We start from the raw sequence: 27,080 nt of genomic DNA, 5'->3' as shown, positions 1-27,080 counted from the left end.
CCACATTTAGAGAGACGCATCCGTGGAGTTTTAATTTTATGGAGAATAAAACGGTATTATTGTAACGGTAGATAATATCTACTGAACTTGTCACGATACATTACAGTTATTTATGGTTATTACGGTTCTGGTAATTCGTGGTGTATTGTTAAGCTGTTTTCTCAAGAGATTAGATTGGCTGAAGTTGACATTAATAAAGAAAAACTTGGAAAAAAGCTCTAGCATGTATATATATATATATATATATATATATATATACACGCGGAAGAACAGAAAGGATGAGCGGATAAAAAGAATAAGTTAAAGACTCCGATGTAGAATAAATCAATAAAGGAGGGGTTTTTGCCTATCAGGGTCGAAGGATCGATTCCATCGCTCGCAGTTAAGCGTTATTATCCTTGAGCCGCTGAATCCCCGCGGTTTACTGAATACTACGTTTAAGTAAAGCTTGCCTCTCTGATCCGAGAAATGGCACTCCGAACAATCCACCGTTTGCCCGCGATCGTGCATTCCCGTCAATTGAGACCACCGTTCGAGCTGAACGACGAAAGGCGATCGAGAATGCGTATTTACGACCACGTCGAAACGTATATCGACACGCAATATATCCGTTAATGTTACGTGCAAGGACACACACCAGACACCAGATCCCGCGGAGCGTGAAATCGAGATGACTGGCAAACCAATCAGTTAACTAGACCGAGTCCAGAGTAGACTAATGAAGATATACCTCGTGCGTGCGTTCAACAGCGCGTAAAACGCATCGCGGAGAACGAGGATCGGCCGCGGAAAAATAGTGAATTTTCTACGAAAATCGGAGAGGAAGAATCGTTTAACGTCACTCGCGCGAACGTAATTATTTGGTCTGGTTTCTTTCACGTATACGAGCCCCGGCGCGGGCGCGGCGCGGCGCGCGATCATCGCAACGTGATGCAGCCATCTGTAATAACCAAAGCGTAAAATTCCAATAAAAATCGGACGATGACTTGTTTGATATAGCGGGTAACGGGCGAAGTATGGTTAAGATTATCTGTTTGATTAACGGTGCTGTTAAAACGCGCGGAGTTCACGCGTACGGGATTTATAACGTCGACGTAAAAATTGCAGGACGAATCGAACGCCGGACGAGTCGCGTGTGCGAACGCGGATTCAAAATACGCTCGGAAAGGGGATAAAAAAAAGGATCCATCGCGCGCGCGTTGCACATGAACGTGTAATAAGCGCATTTATAGTTATCGGGGAAAAAGTGTAGGATAATATTGACGATAAATATGGCTTTGGCGATCGTCGCGGACGTCGTGGATTTGAGACGTTATTGTTCCGCCAACAGTAACGAGTCTCGGATTTGAATTCATTGTTTCAAAGAGCCAGTTACAGCGGATTTTCACGAGCAATATATTATCTGTTATTATTGCAGCCCCACTCGAAGCCACAATGGCCGGCTTTGCGCGCTCTGATCTCCATATTTTAATTAAAAGCTCTTGACGCTAGATACGTACGTCTCACCTGGGCAGAGAAGTCAATTCGCAGTATCACCACTTTCGTAATGTAGTTGTATGTTAATTCGCAGCTGACGGTAATTTAGAATACGTCATTTGATACTGTGAAAACGTGCGTCGCTAACGAACGGTCTTCCTTTTAGTCTAATCCATACATATAACGCGGAGTAATTCTTGTATTATCGCTTAAACAAACAATAATATTATTAATATTATACGATATACGTATATTATAGATAATTAAAATGTGCCGATATAACGCATCTATATTTTATAACATTATTTTGTAAGTGACCAGGCGCACCAGACACGTAAATATGAGCGTAGATTGAGAGGCACTCGCTTGACATTACGCTGACGCATTTGTTCTATGTTCAAACAAACGCATTTAATTAGATACGCCTCTTTTCTGACGTCCACGAAGGACATTAATTCTGTCGTGCAGTCACGTTCGTTCCTGTCCCGCGGCTAAACAGAGCAATTTGTCTGTCCATTATCGCGCGGCGTAACACAAAGGCGAGAGGCAACTAACTTCGGTATTGGACATCGAACACGCGATGGCACGCGATGTAACCGACGAGTATATACATATATATATTGTATATATATATATATATATGTACATACACATACATCGGCAAAGGGACAGGTGAATGGAGAGAAAACGAAGGAAAAAGATAGCGCGCGGGCGGAGAGATAGGCAGAGGTGTAAAAGGAGAAAACAGTAGTAGAGATGGGAACAAAAACGTTGGAGAGGATTATTTTAGGGCGATGCGGTTCGAATCCCAACGTTCGGGCCCGGGGAGCAACGTTGGAACCGGTGGTTTATACCCGCTGTAAAATGCGACGGGAATGTTCCCTTCCTCCCTATGCGAAAATAGTGGTAGGTCGTAAGACTACCGCGCGGCTGCGGATGGTGAAGCGCCAGCGATGTGGCGGCGAAGCCGCTACGCGCTACGGCGACGGCATATGCCGTATACGGCGCCGCTTCACTCGTATATCAACAACGTGATTCCCATGCATACTGCTCACAATCTCGTCGCCCGTGGGGAGGGTTCGGGGGATGCATATGCATACACGCGTGACCCCGGGTCCTCCGCGTGCATATGTACCCCCCGGTTGTTTCTCCCGGGGGACACGTGTGTGTCTCCGCTCACCGCCCGGACGCACGTGTGCGCCCTGCTCCTGATGCCCGCCTCGCGTTTGTCACGCTCCTAAATTCATGTTTCGAGGTCGCGCTACGTCGCGCACGTGTCACTCGAGGGGGTTGATAGGAAAAGACAGTTTCCGCCGTTTTCACTGTATCCATTGCACTGTGTGGCTGTTCGCTATACAACCAAAATGTCTCGCTACGCTCGCTGGGCTCGAGCCGTGAACAGGTTGCATTGATTTAATGAACTGCATTAAGATAATTAAGATATCAAACGTATCTTTAAACATATCTAATTGACACTTGATTTACTATAAGGAAATATCATACTTGAGAAATCTTTCTTAATTAGAAATTAGTCGACTATCACGGTCTTTGAAGATTTGCAAAGAAATAATTTTTCAAAGGTATCACCAATTAATTAATTGAGTCTTTATTAACGATTCATTAATTGTGCTTCATTGAAATTCATTAAATTATTTCTTCAATCGGCGCGCAATATAACTATAATAAAATGTATAATACAAATTGAACGAGAAACTTAAATTACATATAATTTCGAATGGCGATATTGCTTACTCGTTCCTCGCGGCGTCTTAGATCGCGTTAACGTTTCAATGATTTCTGATAACGTGCACTCGGAACGACGTATGCGGGCAAGATATATTCGCGAGAAGGAAGGTAAAAGTTAGACGCGTAAACTTGAGATTGGTTGCTTGCCGCGGTCTCCCTATAGGAAATCCTGATACATCGCAAGTTTCACGTCAAACTTTCCGAGGAACGCTACTTGGCTCCGTTCGCGCGAGGTATCCTTTAGTTTTTTCCGGTTTCTTTCGCACGCTACACCACGTATCTTTCGTTTCTTTCGCGCGTTACGTGTATACATCGTTTTCCTCGCCCGTGCAGGTAATTTTGTCGAGCATGTCGTATGGCTCTTCGTAAACCACGTACCAACGATGAGTTTCGTGTTCAAAGTGCTTGTTTGTAATTGCACGCGGCCGTTTGTGGGCGCACAAGGGACGCACGCTCTGCCCGCTCGGGACGCGAACGGTGAAATACAAAGGACACCCCGTAAAACGTAGCGTTAATCTCATTGTTTCATCGTATCATCGCTGTGTTATAAATTACCTCGAGTCAATTATCGCGATAACCTTTTGATGAAAGAGAGTTTAAGCCGTAAGAAACTACTTTGAGACAGATCCGTAGATGTATTAAGCTTCATTAAGGACTTTGAATAATTAATTAATGTACAGAAAATACACGACATATTTGGTATTTACGTTAAGCCGGATTTAGATTAAGCGAGTGAGCGCGAACATGGAATCATGATGGCGTTTGCACTCAGCAAGTAGCTCGTTTATGTCTGTTCGTTTGTTTGATCTAGATCCTTTATGTCCAAACGCTCTTTTTCAGTTTTAATCAAGAAGTGTCTGATACAGCGTCGGATTAATTTCAAAAAATTTTGAGAAGAGTATTATTAAATCGTGGTCAGATAAAAAAAAAACAATCTGGTTTTTTCTCGACACACATTTCACGAGCAAATTCAAATCTGTTCCACGTTAAAATATGAAATGAATATCGTAATTACATAAGAGCAGAGTAGACGCGAGTAAATGTACAATACATTTTTTTATTTGCTCACACAATATATACGTAGGTATATTTACTTTTAATTTCAAGGTTCGTGATTTATATCAATGTTTCAATTTAATACAGTCATGTATATATATATATATATATATATATATATATATATATATATATACACACACACACTGTATATATATAATTTAACTACAAAATATTACTATAACTTAACTATTAAATTACAAAACTTTTCCACGTTGGTACATATTGCCTGAAGTTCAAGAGTGCATTTACTGCTGGCGATATAATTATTTCAATTTCGTAGCAGCGAAACGTTTCTAGAAAGTTGCGAGTGGAAGAGATTGCGCGTTGACTAAAGAATACGTTGAATTTAAATAATCTAAATATCCCTCAAAGCGTATTCCTTTGATTCGGTTAAATTTCTTTCGCCTAGAACTCCTGCCGACAGGATACCGTGGGGTTAAAAGCAGCGAGAGATAGTAACGCGGACATTTCTTTTTGCGCTGCGTAAAAACAGTGTGGAGAAAGAGCAAAGAGCATATAGCGACGCCGCGAGTCACACGAAAGAAAGCAACTCTCAAAGGACGCGTGCTACAAGTCACCCTCAAAGGATGTATCCGGAGTATACCGACCGCAAGGGAGACACGAGACTCTGGGTAACTCGATAAATAAAAAAGCAAAAATGGATAAATCGGGAACGAGCCGGCCAAACACGGCTCCTGTTTCCGTTATCCAAAAAAAAAATGAGAGAAAAAATCTCGGCTAAGCTTTGTCCTTGGTTGTTTCAGTCTGCTCTATATAACGGATTGTCTTTTGTTTCCCAACGGGCGTCCCGAGTTTCATAGTGGAAAAAAGAGGATAGGAAAGCGGTTAGTAATGACGAGGAGCACAATAGCGGATAGTTAACGCACAGATGCGTCGGTCGGGCGGGTGGGTGGTCGAACGGGACGCTTGTTGGTGCTATAACGACGCGCGAGCGTTGCCCGAGCGATACAGAATGGCGAGCGACATTGGGTCGCGAGCGAAGCGTTGAATTGTAAAGAAGAAAGGAGACGGAGATCAGTTAGTGGCCTTCATTTCGGTGCAAATGGAGTTTTTCCTAAATGGACGTTTCGAAAGTTTGCCGCTGTCAGGCATTGTTTGGCCGGCCGCGGCGGGCGGCAGAAGGACGAGGGAGGAACGGGACGCGAGAGCGAATGCAATGCGGAATCAGTCTGCCAAGGCTTTGATTAGCTGGCGTCACGAGGTCAAAGGCTCCCTCGATTGTTCGCCTCGTATTTATAGTTGGTTCGTTCGTTTTTCTCATGCAATTGTCGCTCTCCTGTTCCTTGTCTTTTCCGTATTTTTCGTCTCTTCGTCTTCTTCTCCCTTTTCGTTCATTCCTCTTCACATTAGGATCGTATTGCTTCTCGTAGAGAAATATAAAAAGGGCGCATTCTGTTTTAATATAACTTCACATGTGTTGCTTATCTTGTGATTTTATTTAAAAATTCGTTGATAATCTAACAAAAATCGTTCTAAAAATCGTTTCTCCTACTATTTTTTATTCCTTTCTTTTTTTAACTTTAATTTCGACTTTTTTCACCTTATTTTTCCATGCATCAAGGCGAACCATTGTTGATTCAGCTCCACCGTACAGTTGATTATAGATAGGCCACGCCACCGTTTGTTCGCGCTGAAACTCTTATCTTGGAAAAAACTTACTTAAGATAAACACAATTAATCGTACACTTATTATCTATATTATATGTCAGCTACTTGAATAAAAATTGTCGAATAAAGACGTGTTATGAGAAGACATGTAATGAGAAAACAATTCTGCCCATAATTTCGTGATACACCAAGATTATTACAAAACTGTTGTTCACTTTCCATTTTATTTACCTACGCTTGGAAATAGATGTTTCGCGTGGAACACGAAAATCCCTGAACGAGATAAATTTCCGAGGCTCAATCGGACGTATATATCGGGTACGTGATCGAAACACGAGCGACGGACACTAAAAGGAAAAGCAACGATTTCCCGTTGCTTTACGACAGTAATTAAGCGCGACTTCGCTTCCGAAACCGCGACTAATGCTTGCCTCCGTTCGATCCCGAAGCTTCATTTGCTTGCGCGTCCAATGACGCGCCGTGCCACTTTGATCTCGAGTTGAGTACTTATACGAAAGGGAGATCGCTCAATCTACCTGCGCGTTAGCGTTTATTTACCATCGAATCATCAATTCACTGGAACGCGTTTCCCGAATAAGTTGAAAAGCACTACCAAATAGCAGTTTTACTGGGTTCGATTTAAAAAATCACCGTATGTGTGTGTGTGTGTGTGTGTGTGTGGTGCGTATTACGCGCGCGCGCGTTTCGTAATTTCGTTTACGTTCTCGTTATAATTAAATCCAATCGTTCCTCTATTAAGGTATGCATACGAAATTACCTAGTTTCATAAATTTCTGTGCAGTGCCGAAGGTGGAAATAGTGGATGAGCATGGCGCTACGGCTGGTGACAAGTTCTACAAAGCGGGTAGTACAATAGAGCTGAAGTGTGTAGTCAGCAATATACCGCAACCTACGGGCTATGTCACGTGGCGGCACGGATCTCGTACGTTAAATTACGACACGACTCGTGGTGGCATCAGGTAAGCAATAGTAGACATAATATTTTGGTACTGCGACATCTTAAACAATGCATTCGGCAATATACCAATTTGTATCGAGGAAAGCATCGGCTTTGATCCATATGTGTATATATAGTTCGTCATTACGTTATATATTATGTATCTATTTGACGTGCAGCATGACAGCAGTGCGCTTAAATATAGCTAGTTAACATTCTGGTAATTCGGTCGAGGACTCGATGGTTTATGCAACCTGCATAGGCGGGCATTCTAATTGCCTCGATAAAGAATGGTACGTTCGGTGAATTTTGAAAGGCTTCTATTAAAGTTCTAGGGCGACGGTCAACAATTGCGGCGGCTTCTGGCCGTGTGTGACCTAATTGGTTATAGATATAACAGCATTCATGAATTTCAAATAGCGTTTCAAACAGCATTTGATGTTGTCGATTTCGTAGAACGATTTTTCAATCAGCGGTTCATCGATAAAAACAATATCGATTTTTTCCTCAGACATAGCGCAATATAGTCCCTTTGTCTTATTATTTGATGCACCCGCTTCGTTTATTTTAGCTATAATCGGTTAGCTCACATCACATATTTGACAGTTTACGCGATAATAATAGCGATACTTGAAAAATCTATGAGAAATTAACAACAATATATCGTGATCGATATTGAGCCTGAAAGAAAAAATGCGAGGCACCAGGTGAACTGTTGACAATTTAATCACCCTTGAAAACGCTTCAATTATAGTGGGCCGATGCACATAATGAACGAGCTCATTGCTTGTGCCAAACGCAGGAAACGGGCTTTGAATAAAACATACAAAACTTTTAATTAGAAATCGGGTAACAGGTACGATTAGCGGAAATTAGACCAATCAATTGAAATTAGCTGCGGAATTTCAAAACAATTAAAAAACGTCTGTAAATTATTTTTTTATTTTTTTTTTTTAAATAAAATCGGCATGGAATATTTGATGAAATGAAAAATAAATTAATAGTGAATTTATTTTTTCAAGTTAGTAATTGAAAATCTAAAATATTTGACCAATGTTATTTCAATATTTTTTTCCAATGTAAACAATTAAATTGTTACAACAAAAATCAGAATGATATTAACATTTAAGCATTAGATCTGCGCCCGGAAAGATATTACATGTACATTTCGTCATTTTTAATAACATTGATCTTTTTATAGAATTTTATATTTTCGAAATTTGCGAAAATATTAGGCGATTCACAAGCAGGGCTTTTTTAAAAATTCTGAAAAAGATTACATCTGTATACAAAAATTACGTCTATAAATTACGTAGGCAAATTATAAGATGTTTTCCCTCGCCGTTAATAATATTAATTTTTTTATAAATTTTGCGTAAGATTGCAATTATAAATTAAAATTTTATAAATGTTACGTGGGCGGTTCGTAAGACGCAACAATTTGTTTTTATTTCGGTCGGATCGATATTGCATAATGCGGGACAGCACGTAGAATGCGTATGCGTGCGCAATTTATTGAGAGCACATTCTATTACCCTTTGATTGTCCCCGAGAAGCGTTTTGCGAGATTCGTTAAATCGAACACATCAAATGCAGTGCTGCAAATGAACGACATTCGATCACGCCGTCGCGTCGTCTATCGTGATTACTGGTTCACTCCAGTGAATCCATATTATAATGGCATGCATCGGCTTGATGAACCATTATGAAAAGACTGTATCATCGTATCTTGCATGTTGCTCTCGATATAACATTTTCGCAGGTATTCCGTGGATTATATACACTGAGAAAAAAAATGTTCTGGATTTTAGTAAATATTAGTTTGCATACAACTGTGACTCCATTTATTAAAATAAAGAAAATTTTCCTTTTTATTAGTATATTTTTTTCTCAGTGAATACACATATACTAATAAAAAGGAAAATTTTCTTTATTTTAGTAAATGGAGTCACAGTTGTATGCAAACTAATATTTACTAAAATCCAGAAAATTTTTTTCTTAGTGTACGCATACAGAGAGAGAGAGAGAGAGAGAGAGAGAGAGAGAGAGAGAGAGAGAGAGAGAGAGAGAGAGAGAGAGAGAGAGAGAGAGAGAGAGAGAGAGAGAGTGAGGAGGAATAATCGAACTTCACGCTATTTATGATCTTATACAATAATCTTCGTGATATAACCGTAATTGTTGGCTAAAATTATTTTACTATGCCTTCCGATGTAGTAAAGTCTCTGTTTATCATTCCAGGGTATAAGAGTAAATTTATACATCAAACGAAGAAAAATGGAGCGTTGAGCCGTAACAAGGTGTTGGTGTTCATATATTCCATACTTAAGTAAAGAAGTAATGAATTGTAATGTACATACTGTACATATACATATGTTCCAACTTAATAGACTGCGCGCCGCTTTGGAATGAGGGAAGTTCCAGGTTCGAATCCTGGCTGAGGTAATATTTTTCGCAATAAATTCTTTACAGTTTTTTAAACAATTAAATCGCGTCGTATTAATGTTCCAAGATAGCTGTGTTTCAAGTCCGACAAATTTGCGGCGCGCAGTCTATTAAGTTGGAATAAATGTATATGTACAGTATGTACATTACAATTCGTTACTTCTTTACTTAAGTATAGAATATATCAACACCAACACCTTGTTACGGCTCAACGCTCCATTTTTCTTCGTTTGATTTCTAATCATGTGAGCCTTTATTATTATTAAATTTATATATGTTGGAGAGTTTCTCACCTCATCTAACTTTATAGGCTTGTATTGCTATCTACTTGTTGATGCGAAAACTCTCACTGGCTTAAACGTCTAAAGATGCAAGATTGATATAGATAGTACATCGGTGAAGTTAGTTAGCAGTATAACGTTATTATGTTCCGCACATAGTGTCACACTTCACCGTCTCTAGTATCTCGTAGCTTGCCGACCTCCTGTCTATTACTCTTCACCTTGGGCGTTCTCTGTAAGTTGGTCAAGTCTGTGAGTGCACGCCTCAAGCATGTATCGCCAACGCGCGGTATTAAGCTCGGCATAATCAAGCGAGGCGATTCTGGTAGTAGTTGGATAATAGCAAAATATCGCGATGCATGACTTCTAATAGCGACACGAAATTAGGGAAATTCTTAAGTGCTGCACAGACGAATTGTTGAAATAATACCGATACTGTTGCTGTTAATTTATTATTCAATCACATAAGATATCAATGCAATAAACTTGGAATATTTTTAATAGCTGATATTAATTAATATTAATTAATATTGCTTTTTGTAATTTAACGTTACTCACAGCGGCTTCAGTTTCACAATATTCGAAAATGCTTGTAGAAATGTTGGATCGTTAAACTTTATGAAATTATTAGTCTTTTACTATCTTTAGAAATAAGAGATGAACAAATTCAAGATTGAATGTTTCTTTTATTAGCATAATGATGGATTTCGAGTTAATACGTTATTAAGGACGATAAATATAAAGTGAAATATATTGCGCGTTGTATGCAATGATATCGTATCATTGGTCGACGTCCCGACACTCCCGACGTCCCGACGCTCGTTTTGGCTACAGTGATACGTGCGGGCTGATCCATTACTCGGCAAATCAATTAGGACACGGGCGTCGTAGCGCAGAAAAAAAAGCGTGACGAAAACAAAGCATTTAATCGGATTTTGTTTTATCGGTCGTACACGTTGAACCCACGGCGGCAAATATTTCATGGCAACAAGGGGGACACTGGTGTTGCTCCTTTTTTTTATATCAGTGTCCGCGATAAAATAGGCCCCATATTTCAAAATTCTATTCCGGTCACGGTTTTTTGTTATCCTCTTTCCGAAATAACGCTGCCGAAATGTCGATATTATTACTCGGCCTTCTGTGCGATACCTGAAAGATTTAAAGAAAAAGTAGCACAAGTGGACTATACTACCTATATATCTAAACCGGACTTGGATATTCCCATTTGTTAACATCTCTAACATCTCGAACGTTGCGGAATTGTTTCCGTGATAAATAACGTTTTCTGATAAATGTAAAATGTTCCTACGGATGATAATATATGAAATATTATGAAATAAATTATATAAAAAACGAATAGCAAGATAGGATTTACATTTATTGAAATAGGAATTACATTTTAATAATCGTTCGTCCTCGAGCATTAAACAAGAGCGAAATGAAGGGGATGCACGTACGGACTACGGACCGATCCTCCGATCAAAAGTTTGTATCTGCCGTAAACTTTTATGAAACTTACGGGATGACTTCTTCATGGCTGCTACCCGGAGTGGATTGTATATGCATCGCGCGAAAACGCTGCGACCGTGCGGGAAAACAGAAGTGACTGTACAGAATATGTTATAAATAAATACTGCGTGTTCACGAAGTTTTTTCGCTGTTAGCGCCCATCGGCGTGATACAACTTTTAAGTTTAAGTTGCCTCTATTTTCCAATATCATATTCCATATTGCGTTCAAATATAAGAAGATTTCCCGTGAAAAATGAATATAAATCCCACGCGCTGAGTTTATCGATTTTCAAGCTAAAAGCAAGGTGATAAAAGAAAGATGCAAACTACTGGACGTCGTTTCTCCTTGTTATCATATTTTTTTCGCGATATAATTCTTTGAAAAATGATTGGGTTTTATACATACATAAACTATTCAATGTTTCGTTCGTCGATGTAATACCTACTTAATTTTAAAAGATTCGTGACCGTGACCGGATAAAAAGGTTATAAATTTATCAGATTGTTAGTGACGACGCTTTCGTCCCTAGGTGATAATTGCGGCCGCAAACTTTTTCATTATTTTATAAAACTTTCCCACAAAGTACAATTAAGGGGGAGCAGGCGCTTTCCTAAAGTTAGATCCGTTTCTCATTAAAGGCGGTGTTTATTGGAATTGTTATGCATCCTCCTTTGCATTTTTATAGATAGTCCTTGGCAGTAACATGGGCCCGTTTTTCTTACTCTGCATCGTATTTTCACGTTGGCAGATATCATTCGCAGCGCAATGAGCCGCTAATAAGAATTCGAAATGAATATTCATTACGCTTGTAATAAAATGTTATGATCCTACTTTTCAGATATAAAAAAAGACGCATTGTTTGCATGCATTTCGTTAATAGAATAGTCAACGATATAGAAATCCAGGAAAGTACCTACCTCTCGTTGATCTCATTTGCTGCGACCGTCACTAATAAAATAATTAAGCACGCGTAATGGATTTAATTCCACGTGACTACATATGCAACGCGATACTGCATGTACTGCAATATATGAATATCCGATAGATACGAAAAATAACTTGCGTAACATTAGTTAATTTATGCCGGACGTACACGTGTGCCAGTAATATGCAAATTAACTAATATAGATTTATGCAATTATAAAGAACAATATAAAGCGTGCCATATTGTTGTACCATGCTATTACATGATTTTGTATTTTTCTCCCGACTGCTGCCAACCTTCGGTTGGCGAAGACGAGGGAGTATGCGTTTCACTGGGGCCGAACCTTTGTTACCTTAGTTCTCGATAACTACAACATACTATGATATGTGCTTCCGTATATAAGTTTTTTATTGATCAAGCAAGGTTTTCTCTCTTACGTGTCTTTTATATTGAGATACTATTATGCAAAATAGTAGGCCTTTTAAAAACTCAATTTATTAGATTAGAGTAAAGTAACGTCTTTGTAGCAATTTTTGACGCGAATAGATTTATTTCTCTTCCCTATTGTAAGTTACATAATTCTTCAGTTAAACTTAACATTCTTAACAATATTCAAATCAACTTACTTAGTTCAGTAATTATGACATTGTCTTTATTTAAACGTTAATAGTTATGGCCCTATAATAAGTCATGCGTAACGGAAAATATTCTTCATTAACTTTTTTGATATTCTTCGCTGAACGTTTTGGCAAGGCTCCAAAGTAATTAGCAATACTTTTTTTTCGTGCGAAGTGGTTTCAACGACAATATCGTGGATAGGTATTGTTTATGGTTTTTTTCCAATTTTGGTATTGCAGATGATAAAGCGATACGAATTCTTTTTGCATATACACTTTCTGTAATCGTTTCATAATCAATCCAGAAAATTGCTCGAATTGAATTTATGATCATTATACGTTGACTAATTGATCTCGACAAGATTAGCAAATTAAGAGTAAATAATACATGTGATTATCATGCCAATAAACTCATCGATCTACACGATTAATCTTTTACCTATACGATGCATGTTTTAAAGCAATAATGCGACTTCTATTTTTTAAATGCATGCAGGACTGCAGCGTAGCAATCAATCAATATACCAAGTTGCTTAATGAGGAATACAAAATCCAATCCGAACAAGTTTTGCCCCGCGTGCTCTGGCACGCGTTATCAAATTCCCATAAACAAATTACGGTACGGTTAAATTGCACTGTGTATAATCGTGTTAATGCTTTGACGGTTAACGACGACATTGATTAACGTATGACGCATTCATGGTTTTACTTTTATTTTGTCCCATTTTGCAAGCGGCTCTCGATTAATTATGTTTATAATGTATCATGACATATAATATAAATGCACTCGGAGTGACGTGTCAATCCTCATGTACGTCTTTCAGTTGCGTGCTCATTTTATCGGAAAAGTTTATCCCGTACCTTGGTACGGCTTTGAACAGGAATTCTTTGCCTCCCACCACGTTCATCCAATTATTGTAAGGCAGCGTTAAAATGTGATGATGAAACACTCAACCGTGCCGAACATTATTAGTTGCGATGTAGCTTTAACGAAGGTGTCTTCTTATTCGCGTAATATTATTATTCATGCTGCATTTTGCGCTAATTTTAAGCGCTTTGTGTCCCTTGCGGAATTAGCAGGAATTTCTCGGAGAGAAGTCGGGGCTTGTCACTACCTTCCGAAATTCTCGGAGAAGGTGGCAATTAACGAAATTTACATAGTCCTATTGAGTAATCGCGTTATCGCGTTGTCAACGCGAAGTATTCGTCGTTGCGTGTTTGTTTCTCTTCCTGTCCTTCTTTATATTGAAACGACGGATACATTTTTAAGCTTTCACGTACAGTCGTGTCACCGTTCTCTTACTTACAACGTTTTTATAAGTAAGAGGAAAAATAGAACGTGCCAGAAGTATCCTAGACGCGAAAAGAACTACGGGTGCACTGCCTATGCAAAGTGTGAAACACATCGCTTGTCCGAATATTCACTGTGAAATCTCCCGTCACTGTATACGGCATTCAATTATGGACTCGAGTTCAACATTGCCAGAGGATTTGCCACGGGGGAACCGTGTTACCTTCTATATAGCTGTAAGTCAGGCCCCGTATCCGTTTGATTGATCGTTACTCAACGGGTTTTAGCGGATCGATACCTTGCATGATGTAGCAAGGACCGCAGCTTAATCATGATGTAGTCGGAATAAAGCGCCCCCGCTATCATCGATTTTTTAAACGTTGGCATAGGCATTAAGTCGAGAGTTTATTACTCGATGAATATTTAGGTGGAGCGCAGGAAAATCGCGTTTGCGTTTCGCGTTAATTCAAGGCGTTGGCCATATTACGCCGTGTTACGTTTTCAAAATACGTATTACATCATCGAGAGTGCGAATTTTGCATTGTTCGAGAGTGTAAAGTCGAGCGTTTTTGTTTTTAATTTTTGTTTTATGTCAGGTAAACACGGCAACGCAATTTTCCTCCGTGTCGGCGAGGTATCGCGATTTAACGCCGTTCAAGCGACTGCAGCGCGGCGCGACACGTTATGTCGATTTCTTCAATATTTTTCCTTCACACGCAGTTCTATCTTTGTATCGCCGTAACTTACATGCATATTTCGTCGCTGAAAGCATATATGTATATTTATGCGAGCATATTTACCAGAGGAAGAACACGGCACTCGCGCGCGTCGTACGCCCATTTACACCGGGGGTGAGCTCGTTGTGTACCTTACTCGGCGTCGCACGTTCGCCGGATGACTTCCGAAAGATGGAACGGGGTAGAAGCGACACGGATGTGTAACGAGGGAGCGAAGGAGGCGCGAGTGGGTGACGAGGGAGGTGAGAAAAAAAGAAGGAAGGAAAAAAGAGAAGAAGAAAAAAAAAAACAACGAGTACATTTTTCCTTTCTCGACTTTCCGGGGCGTATACCGTGTGTATCCTCTCTCGAACAGCGCCCAGGGAATTTAATTCCATTTTCAATTTACCTAAACCCCTTTACGCAAACTCCGCTACCGACGTCGAGTACTTTTGGACTTTTTCTACCCTTTTCTGCGTGCCTTCCGTCCGTTGCCGCCGCCGTTACGTCCCACCCCTTATTCGTTCTTCTCCTTCTCCATGGCACGGCTTCCTTCCATTCGAGTTCGTCGAGCGAAAGGAGGCACACGTTTCCGCCACTTCTTGCCTCCTTTACGAATGTTGCATTGCGAATCTTCGGGAGGGTCTTGAATAAAGCCGCTGAGAAGGGGGGGGGGAGAGCGGACGAGAGGGGAGGGGGATTGGCTGAACAGATACCAGAGCCACTTGGTTTTAACTGCCTTTTATGCAGAGATGCCTTCGGGGATCCACATTTCGAGCGCGTCCACTTAAATTGGAGTTTTATCCGACCGCGGATTTCCACCTTCTCTACTACGGGGATGTCGCGCGTTAATTAATTCGCGGTTCCTCTTTGCTTCGGCAATGATCGTTACCGTTCCACCTTCGTTTCTTATTCCCTTTTGTTTCCAAGCCCCCTTTCACGTTCAGATAGATCTCAAGATCGGGTTCAGCTACGTACACACAGCTGCATTCCTCGTTAACCGTATACTCGCTGCTAGGGCGCATCGCGGTTAGTGCGGCACGCACGCACGCAATTACTCGAAGACGTCGACGAATCTAACAGGTCCTCGACGAAGATAGCATTTCGAGGGCTAAGCGTCTTACGTGCCGAGATACACGAACGCGTCCGCCGATAATACCGGTATACAGTTTGCGAGGGAATAACCGCCTTCGTCTGGCGCAGGAAACGCCGTGCTTCGAATTTTCAGTAGACCTGTCGGCTGATAGATTTAAAGAGACTTCGCGAGCGGGAAAGGGGGGGGGGAAACAACGAGCGTCTTTCCCATACAAGGGACACGTAACGGCGCGCAGTCAGACGACGTGATCTGCGACAAACGCGTATACTAACTGTAAAGACGAAATTTATAGGCGAGCTTGCGAGACGAGCTACGAGTACCAGGACGCGGAGAACAGGTGCTCGATAAATTCACGAGCGTCGCGGCGCGTCGTTGCAGTTACCCCAGCGGGAAAAACTTTGGTAAATTGTAGCGGATATTCCATGGTAAACTCGTTAGACCGGTATACGATACCGGTTTGGCCTGTAACGCCGGCCATTATTGCGCCGAACGGATAGAAACATACGGTTCTTTTAAGCCATTAATGGCTATGGAATTTCCAATCGAGCACGCTTTCTGTCAAGGATGTTTAACGCGGCCATTCGCGAATTTCGTTTCGCTATATCGCCTATTTTTACGGGGGTCGTTATTGCATCGCGCGCGCCGAAAGAACGCGATGATATATAAATACAAATGTCAGCGCCGACGCGCGGGGCAAAATAAATTTCGCCGACACCGCGCGAATAAAAAGTTTCCGTCCGTTGGACGTTGGACGCGTGATTTGATCTCCCGTGCAAAAACACGAGCGGCTTTCGGATTGTTAAGTGACATAAATATTCGCGATAAATGTCTGATAAGTGATATTACACCGCGCGCACCGTTTCGCGGCTGTCACGCGACTTACACGCCATTGTTTTCTCGATCGCACGCGCGCGCTCTATCGCTCTCTCGCGCACTTTACCGCGCATTTGTTGCGCACATAAATAAAATTTTATTATCTCAACGTATATACGAATTATAGAAGTCGATAACAGCGTAAGAGGTCTTTTCCTCTCGTAAAAGGCTCTCTCTTGTTTCTTTCCTATATTCGGCAATAAACATCTTTATAGGAGCGATGAAAGCTCCGTTATTTTCCCGAGAAATAATCGCACTCGCTCGCGCGATCATGCTGCATTGCTTTAGGAAGTCTGACACACCGGGAACGTAACGGCCATTATGGCCGCGTGGTTGATGCGGGACAAGTTTTATTGCAGTTCGCGTTTACAGGCAGCGACAACAGGCGAGATTAGGCAACTATGAGCTATGAGATTAGATGCCGAATACGACCTGTCGCGTAGTTAGCGCTCGTACCATTCAGTTATAATCTATGACATTATTACGCACGCATGCATATATGCACACATATGTAATCGACTGCAATGCAAATAAGTTTATAGATTTATATATATGTAGCAATGCAAATAAGATGTCCGCGCGAACGTCTCGCTCGTACAATATCTAATCATTCCCTTCCTCCATTTGCTTTGGAAATTTGCAGAATCGTTCAATAAACATGCTTTCGGCAGTCGAAATACGCCATAATTTGAATAAACGATTCCATATTTGCGGATAGATTAGTTTGCAAATAATAAATTAACATTAAGGCGCGTAACGTTTTTCAACATCAGGGTCACGTTTGATCAAATTATCGACTGTCTAGCTCGATAATTAAGCCCATGAAACGGTGCTCGTCCGTTTAAACCAAAATGACATCGAGTGGGTCCATTTAACGGGAATAAACTGTTTCTTTCGCGAGTGGTTCGCTATGCCGGCGGATCGTTAGTCAGATAGAACGAGTCGCGTCTGGATTGCTTGGAGTAGACACTTGAAACCAGCCTAGGTATCGCCGGGCCATGGGTCAATTGTTTCCCCGTTGTAAACAGGTCAGAAATAAATCCCGGCTTAACGCGGAGCTTAAAAGCTCTTAAAGCGGTACTCGGTCCCTCCCCTCGCCTCAATTTATCCCCTCGCCCTGCTATCGTCGATTTTCCCCACCGTCTTCACCCCCCGCCGCCCTCCCACACTTGCCGCGCATCCACTGATTCTCGGTGCACTCGAACGCCCTTTTTCGCGGTCTTTGGCTTTGTAGCGATCTCACATGCAACTTCATCAAGCACATTTAATCGTAGTATTACATATACGAAGTCGGTATCTCTCCGAGTATAGTCCTGTGTGAGACCTAAGTAAGAAATATCGTTCGCCATTGCATATAAAAGAGATTGCGTATAAGCGCAATCATGCGTAATCTTTCTCTGATATTTCCACATCCCCGTAATTTGGCGATCATTTGTTAAAGAGAAAGGCCGCGTAATAAATTAATCCAGCTATTATTCACACAGAGAGAGAGATGCATACGTCGTAACTCTTTGTTAAAATAACTACAACGATATACGCGGTTATACGCGGCGGATGGATGTGGGATGCGGGCTTTGCAGCGGAAAACAAGTTATGCGTCCGCGCCGACTTTTAATATATGTAATTTAGCTGCGCGCGCGTTCTGTTCCTCTTGCCGTTATTAAAAGAGTACGAGAAGGAAGTATGAAAACCATCCATCATGGACAATAGAGCTTGGCGTGGTGCCACACCGGCCAGAGACGTTTTAACGAGGCTTCAAATTCAGGGACTTCATTTGCCCTATCGCTGTATTTTTTTTTGTAACTCTGTTTTTTTGTTGTTGTTGTTGTGCCTTTTTAATGAAGGGACAGCGCGGAAAAATATGTCGCGAGAGAGAAATTCTAACTGCTCCAGTTCTCGTTCCCTTTCACAGAACGCGCGCGCTTTCATGCTTTGTGCTCTTCGATAAATATCTGACACGTACAACTATGGTGACCCTAACAAACGTCTAACAAACAAATTTGAAACAGTCCTGTGTTCCGGCACAGTGGCGTGAGATTCTTCACTGATAAACGCGACAAAAGAGTCGCATAATTGACGAGGTGCTTTATCGAAATCGCTCGCGTACTTGCAGGAGACAATTTTCCCGGCTGGTAGTATAGCGCGGATTAAGCTGAGAAATACGCTGATTCTACTTCTAAACGCGAGAACGGGGGGAGACGGAGGGGGGGGAGGCTGATTGTGAGCTTGTGTATCTTAATTGTTTTCGGTTGCTGCGCTGACATTAATGTCGTTCGTAAACAATGCACTGCTTTCCGCGCTATCGAACTTCTTGTTTTATGCCGCCACCCACGTGTGCATTATGATCCACGTAACTGTTTCGTTTTTCCTTCCGCGCCCGTACTTAATTCCTTCGCGATACTTTCCTTTTTGGTTTACGTGAGATGTAGCGGAGATCACGGTGTGATTGAAATTTTAATGAAGAAACTTATAATCCTCATTTCTTTTTAAACAGACAGGTAAAGGTATTTAGCTCTTGAAGAGAGGAATATATTTCACTTTTAGAGCACATACAATATCCATAGATGATTCACATAACATTTTACAAAATATCCCATAATCGTATATTATATACAGCCTATGCAGGGTGTTCTACAACTCGCAATCGTAATTTTAATGACATACATGCCTCAGTAGTCGAGTTGGGGTATACGATACCCTAGCTTCCACGGAATGTGGGAAGTTCCAGGTTTGAACCCTGGCTGAGGTAATATTTTTCGCAATAAATTAAATTATTTATTTAAAAAGTATTACAATTTTGATATTTTCGTTTTTGGATTTTCGTTTATTTCTTGCTTCAGGAATATGTCATTAAAATATGGTCGCGAGTTGTGGGATACCCTGTATATCATATTCTTAATTACATATCACGAATATAAAAGAAATCGTTTTTCTGTTGAAATGAAATACTGTTAATCCTTTTCGTGGTCACAGTTTAAATAAATTATCCCGTGTGTAAGAGAGAGAGAGAGAGAGAGAGAGAGAGAGAGAGAGAAAGAGAGAGAGAGAGAGAGAGAGAGAGAGAGAGAGAGAGAGAGAGAGAGAGAGAGAGAGAGAGAGAGAGAGAGAGAGAGAGAGAGAGAGAGAGAGAGAGAGAGAGAGAGAGAGAGAGAGAGAGAGAGAGAGAGAGAGAGAGAGAGAGAGAGAGAGAGAGAGAGAGAGAGAGAGAGAGAGAGAGAGAGAGAGAGAGAGAGAGAGAGAGAGAGAGAGAGAGAGAGAGAGAGAGAGAGAGAGAGAGAGTATAAGAGCGAAACATTTAGTGGACATGAGTATAACTTACACAATAGTACATTTCGCGTGTAGAATACGTGTATTCGCGTAGCGCACCGGAGGTTCCATAGAGCTCGACCGCTATATTATGCGGCGACTTAATCGTCCGGGCTCGCAAAGTTTTTATGGGCTATAATTCAAAGTTTTCACGAGATATTCTTCTGCATGTAAGAACGGGCTCGGGCTTATATTTCGAGAGGCTTCCTGTTATTTTATTGTAAAAGAAACCATGTATCTGATTTTACGTGCCCGTGCTTCCCCCCGATTTTCCATCTGCGGTCGAAAAATTCGTGCGCGTTTATCGCTTTGAGACCCTCGTATCGATTCGGGTGCCCGATATAAGTTCGGTTAACGAAACTGCAGCTCCCGCTTCTTTTTATGCAGCTTTAATGGGGTGACACCAGACTTCATTTCATTTTTGCGCTCCGGAGGAAACCGGATCTCTACTCGGCGAGCTTTAACTGTTTCCTCGACTTTCTGCTGTGAATAACGACACGATTTCTCCGAGAGATTTCTCCAACACACCGTTGCGACTGTAGGCGTCGCAGTTGACCCAACGGCTTCGAACGACGTGGAAACTGTCGCGCAAAATAAAAGTTGGGATCAAAGGCAAAGGATGGACATCGCGCGAGACGAACCGAGTTTATTGCTTTGGGAAAGAGAAGTCAATATATATATATATATATATATATCCTGTTTTCTTGGATATTCTCCTTAGACCCTGGCGTTTCGGTAACACCGGCTGTCGTATCAAAGAGTGCGAATTCAATCGGAGATTGAAGTAGGCAGAAATAAAAAAGATGGTCAGTCTCGAGCGATCGCCACGGGAAATTAAAAGACGCAGAAGAATTATTTGCTTGTCAAATCGCTTGTAAAATATATTTATAGTTATATATTATAGTTATATATATTATAATAATACACAGAAAAAAAAGAAGTGTTAAATCAAAACTTATATACTTGTATATAAGCAAGAATCTATAATCTTGAAATGAGATATAAATTGCGTTAAATGAAGAAAACTTGTTTGAATGAAGGTATTTATATATAGTTTAATCAAGAAAAAAACGTTGAAATAAAAAATTGAAATTCTTATAAGAAGATTATATTCCTGCTTATTATACAAGAATATAAATCTTGATTTAACACTTCTTTTTTTTCTGTGTATAAATAATGTGCTTGTCTATGGATATACATATATTAATGGCGAAACATTAAATTTTTATATACATCGCACGATTTCTTGGCGCGACGTAATGCGTGCCTCTGAATGCGAAATCACTTTCTTCTCATTACAATTTGGGATGAAAAGCGGACGGTCCGGTGCGGTGGCTGCCGCACTTAACGATTCAATTATTCTCTCCGCTGCGGCGATAAAAGTCGTGGCATTAATTATTATTCTTGCGCTTACCCCGGGCGCGGTTCGCGATATTTCAATTTTGCTCGTCGTCCAAGCTGTCGTCACCCCTTTTATCGGTCCCGACACGGAAGCGCCAGAACGGAGGCGCGTTTCGGGGGCGAAAAAAGAGTGAGGATAATTCGTCGCACGTGTGTGGTCAGGAAAATTCCCGCCACGGTGGAGGATGTGCTCGTCACAAACGCGCGGAGTCTGAGCGTATGTAACGATTTACACAGTCGCATTTTTTCTCTCTCCGTCTCTCCCTCTCGCTCTCTTTCTCTCGGACACTTTTGTGCACGTCGATAGGTAGACGTGAAAAGACGGGAGCATGAGGGAAAACTTGGATATCTACGATACATGCAGACAGCATACGTATCGAGTTGCATACAAAAGGTTTCTAATATCATCCTCGCCAAGCCGCGCCGCACACGTATATTCTATATACTTGGAATATACAACATTTGGAATTCGATGCCGCTTCCGCCCGTAAGCTGCCATTTTCTCTCCGTGCTGGTCATTGCGGATTCGCGGCAAACAAATCTAGTAGTTTCGCCTATCGTAACATTGTGTATTAAAATGATACGCGACGTCGCGTGAATGCTGGAACCATCTCAGGTATTTGTATTGCCCGGCGTTATATGTGGTTATTAATTGCAAAAAGTTCTTTTATGGAATGCAAGCAAAATAATTAAACATGTAAACTAAACTACTAAAAAATGGCTATTTTTTTTTCGTTGAAAAGTTAGTTTTGATATAGCACAATTCTGCACGGTTTTAAATCTTGTCAAAGTTTTCGTAACGCAATTGATCCGTTAGATGATTAGTGACTGGTATAGGAGAATCGCTCACTGTAGAAGGCTTGAAAACAGCGTTTAATGGATGGTGGCTTGCCGAACTATTTGCACAAGGTGCAATACGGAGGAACAATGTGGAGCCTCTTCTTTACAAGCTGACCTCCCTTGATGCGGGTGCTAATTTACCGCTGTGAACATTCCAGGGGTTTGCTCGATGTGGTAGTATAATGTTTCACAAAGAACCGGTAGTGTATATCGTTTCTACAAGAAGTTATCGTTTGTGACATGTAAATGGATGTAATATGCGAATGAAACTTTCCGATTCACAAGAACACAGGACGGAAAAACGTAGAAGAGATAGAAGCGGAGGTGGAGTTTATTTTAACTGGAAAAAAGGATTACACACGCAAATAAACGTGACAGAAAGGATCTTGCGGAAGAAAATTGCGATAGTTTTGCGGCTATCGTGTAAGCGCTGTCGCGCAAATAATGCCTTTGATGTCAAAGAAACAACGGCGCTAAGTAACCGTTTCATAAAAATCAAGAGGCAGGAAATTAAGAAACCGCGCGTGAAGTGCCACGCGTCAATGAAGCGTAATCGGAAGATACGAAAATAAAGCGAGGACGGGCAATAAGACGTCGTGACGGAAAAATAGAAAAGTGCAAAGCAAAACGGAAATGGCGGCGGGGTTCATTAGAGGTTATTTTGCGACGCTTATTCACATCAGAATGCAAGACGCGGTACAAAGAACGCGTTATGTTCGAAATGGAGGGCGATGATGCTCCGAGATTATTCATTCGAGTGAATCGCGCCGAGTGCTAGGTCGCTAATAATGCAGGGAAATCGCGACGTGTCTACGTCAGTCTAATGGCCCGTCGCGTCGAGGCGACAACAGGCCCTTTAACTAAAGACAAGCGATACATCTCGGGCGTGCTGAAGCATACAAGAGATTTAGCGCGTAATGGAAACTTCTTCCTCGAGCAACATCGTTTGCTCGACGAAACTTCTTTTAAATAATCTTTCGCTCGTAATTATTCGCCAATTGCAGTTTTCGATGACATTTTAATGATTCGTTTTAGAGAATACGCTGAATGACATTGAGAAAGATGTATGATCTTCAGTTAAGTAATAGCCTGATAAATTTTTTGCCTCTTAATAAGGAGGTAAACGAGTGAGTTATTGCGTGCCGCTGGTATATTGTACGTACTGACAGAGTGACGGATGTCTCGCGAACTCTTTTTGCTTTGCAATTGTTGTCGCGTGTTGAGGGAATTACGACGCGAACGAATCGTGACTTGGAGCTTTTCCTATGAGCTATTATGGTTTATTGCGTTACGTAATCTTATTAAATCTTACAAATTATATATTTTTGTTAAGCATCGAGGCCTATTTTATGGAATTACATGCGCAAAAGGATCTATAATAATAGATTTTATAATGGAATAATATGATGTCACACTCGGTGAGGAAGTTTTAGATCGGCATGAAGCGGAATAACGTTATCAAACATGGTCATGAAATATTCACTCGAACGTGATTTGCCGTATGATCTCCATGCGAAAAATCGCGCGTTGAAAATCCCTTTCTCGGTAATAACTTCCTCAGCACGGGGCGGGATATTCTCAGTTTAGTTGGACACGGCACGATATCTCATCTCGCTCGTATTATGGCTGGCCGGCGCAATTTTGCGCAAGAAGGTCCTTCCGATGGGACGGCGGAGAGACGAGAGCGGATTACTTAATCATGCCTGATGCTGTTTACCTCGGCGCGGCGTTCAAAAAGAAACGCGGCGCGGATGGCGACCTGGCGTAACGTTCTTGCGATCCTCCGGACCTTTATTGCGATGCGCCCGCCGCGGCGGACAGCCGGGAACGATGCGCGCTCGGGCCGCCCTCCGGAACTGTCAGACTGAAAAATCGACCGTAGCCTTTTTTCTCCCAGACATTTCTGGAGCGTCGCAATTGCGGCGCCCTGTCAAATTGGCATGCCGGGGATAACAGCTACAACAGATGCCGCGACTTCGAACAGTCCTCCCTTAATTCGAGCTTCCTGCCGGCGACTGCCGTGCCGCGCCGCGTCGCGTGACACGATCCCTCTCCCCCTGCGTTATTATAGTACACCCGTTGCAACGTGGTACTTTAAGCGTTAAGTTAATTCAAATTCTGTGGACGCATAATATTCTACGCAGCCAGTAGAATATTATAAGCGCGCTCGCGTTAGCCAGCTTGCGGTTGTGCGGTAGCAACTTTTCGAAAAAACAATATTGCTGTTTAGTTCTACCTAGTTGGCGTTATTTCTTCACGATTTGCAGATGAAAACGGAAGATAATCAATATGGAGAAATAACCACGTATTTACGCGTCAAAGTTGATTGAAAAATGCACGTTGCTCGCATTTACACGTCGGCAGTATTTCAATCAGTCACAGGCATTCCTTTGTCGGAGAAATATTGCTTTCTATAAGCGTAAATGTTGGAAGCATCAACGAATATAAATGGTCGTCGCACCTACTCATTAACTGTCCGGATTTGTATGTGCGTAATAGAATCGAATTACATTCATCCTATATAATATTACATTTATTTGTAAAACATTTTATAATAACACGTATTATAGCTGCGTTTTTCAGAATTGTAATTATCATAAACACATTTTTTTTTATTCATTTTCGCATAATATATGAAAACATGATCTCTCCCTAATCTCTAATAAAAACTCTTTCAATTCATTTGCTAGAACAGATTAAGTATTTAGCGCTTATTATTTTAATTTTGCATTCTTATCGCAAACAGGATATCGGCATTTAGATTACTCATTAAAATGTGATAGATCTATTTAAAGATAGAGAATTGCTATCAAGAGCATTGACTCTTTTTATGGCAGTTTAATTTGAAAAATAATTTTAAATTGAAACGTAGGATGCAGTTGTAAAATATAAATGCCTGGAATTGCAGGTACGAGATTACTTCCATAGTTAAGACTTTATGAAGAGGTCGCCGGAATGAGAAAGTTTTAGTGCTTACATTTTGGCATTGCGCAAACAAGAATAAGCAGACAAGGAGATTGGCATACAGAAGTGCACTGAATTGCTTCCTGATGACGAAAGTTGCAAAGAGATGGAAAAACGTAGCGATAAAAAGCGAGAGGCTAACGGGATGTATATTAAAGGAATCGCGCTTTTCGGTTTTATATTAAAATATTACTTCGGTGTCACTTATGTTGATTGCCAATTCTTCTGCGTCAGAATGCTCATTAAAAGAGAATTAAACGTTATTATCTATTCCGTCAATTTAAAAAATAAATAAATAAATAAATAAATGTCGAAATGCATGAAGCAGAGAAAAAACCACTCGATTATTTTCTTATTTCCTGCACTTTATCGCCGTTTTTGTTTCACTTACATATTTCAATTTACATATAATTAGCAAATTTTAGCTTCGAATGAGTCTAAGTGCAATCTAACTTTGCAACTTTGCACTATTTTACAGTTATCGTAAAATTTTTGTATTACGCAAAATAAATTTTTCGTAACGGGTACTGCTCTTTTAAAATCACGTCCTGTGGGAGTAATTCGCAGAACGTCGCAATCATATATTCGCGGTGCATTTATTCTCATACCCAAAGTTTTACACATTAAATCGCAGGACCACGCGGTAAAAGTTCAGCCAATGCTGTGAGGTAATGATAGGTTATTCGTATCATTTGGGGACGAGTGTATGATCCGCCTGACGAGTGTATGAACTCCATTTCGACCAAGTATGGAATATTCATGGCGTAACGAAAAATAGAAATATTTCGTGATTCTATTTTAGGTCACTTGTCACAATCGATTACCTTCGAGCATTCATTATTTCGCATTCCTATACATTTTCCCATTGATGTAATCGTTTTGTCAATTCCTTTCGTTCGAAGTATAGACTGTGTGGAGATCGCAGGAGAATTTCTGTCTTAAGGGATTTAAGAGCATTAAAAATCAATGAGATATTGACAAGGTACATTTATAACGCGTGAGACAATCCGATGTGAAAGCAATTGCACATATAATTTGTTGCATACAGATGATGTGTTAAATGCTTCTAAATCTTCTAATAATATCTTGGACAATACAATTTGCTATATAATTACATGCGATTTATTAAATCCGTCGATTACTTGATAACTTATAATAATACGAACTTATAACTATTCATTTAAGAAAAATAATAATTCTGTAACGAGTTAAGAAAAATAGTTGCCTAAAATCTAATTGCTGCATTACATAAATTACACGACTTTTTATTGAAGTTATATAATTGCTAACAGTATCGGGAAATTTCGTATTCCTTCTTTGCTTCGGAAGTTGACTATATATGGGAGTGGTGCGAGATGAGCAGGTTGGTGGAAAAAGATCGAAGAAGACGGGAGTCGACGAGCGTGAGCTCGAGTTTCGACGTTGTCGCAGGATATGTTATAAGTCGGCGTTATGTAGTCGGCGAATGCCGAAAGAAAGATAGAGGAGGAAGGCAAGCAGGTGAATAGGTAGATAGGGTAGGTAGACTCGGTTGGAAGGCAGAAAGGTAGGAAGGAAGGAAGGAAGGAAGGAAGGATATACGCGCAGCCCAGGACGACATATCTGGGCTTGCAGCCTGCAACTTTTCCCATCAGCGCGCAGCAAGCCCTGAGCTTGTTATGCGAAGCTTGAAGCATGTAACGCCAGATGCCACATATTGGCTCGCACCTGACCCACGCCATCCCCGTCTGAATCGCCCGCCCTCCGCAACATACGAGACCGGACGAGACTTGATCCCTTTTCCGTCCGTCTCTCTGGTGTTTTCGATTTCACATTGCACCCGATGAAAGGCTTGACTCTGCCGACCTGTTTGTCCATGCGTTTCGCGATTATTTCCTCTCTCGGAAGCCGTATTTCTTGTATCGAGTTGTCATTGCCCGGAACTGCTACTTCAACAACCAGGAGAACCT

The 27,080-nt window shown here is 41.0% G+C and overlaps 1 protein-coding gene across 7 annotated transcripts in view; it reads left to right on the top strand.

The window, feature by feature from the left end:
• The window catches only part of LOC139772930 (zwei Ig domain protein zig-8), a 126,238-nt gene that overhangs the window by 80,365 nt on the left and 18,793 nt on the right, over positions 1 to 27,080 (top strand). For all 7 annotated transcript variants that reach the window (XM_071707001.1, XM_071706990.1, XM_071707017.1 and 4 more), the window contains one exon: positions 6,713 to 6,890. In XM_071707001.1, coding sequence (XP_071563102.1) covers positions 6,713 to 6,890 — 178 coding nt within the window. The remainder of the gene's footprint in view (positions 1 to 6,712; positions 6,891 to 27,080) is intronic.

Source organism: Temnothorax nylanderi, unplaced genomic scaffold (assembly GCF_030848795.1).
Source record: "Temnothorax nylanderi isolate EJ_2023f unplaced genomic scaffold, tnyl_v1.0 TNYL_tig0004_pilon, whole genome shotgun sequence".
Lineage (NCBI taxonomy): Eukaryota > Metazoa > Arthropoda > Insecta > Hymenoptera > Formicidae > Temnothorax > Temnothorax nylanderi.
This window is presented reverse-complemented; position numbering and strand designations above follow the sequence as displayed.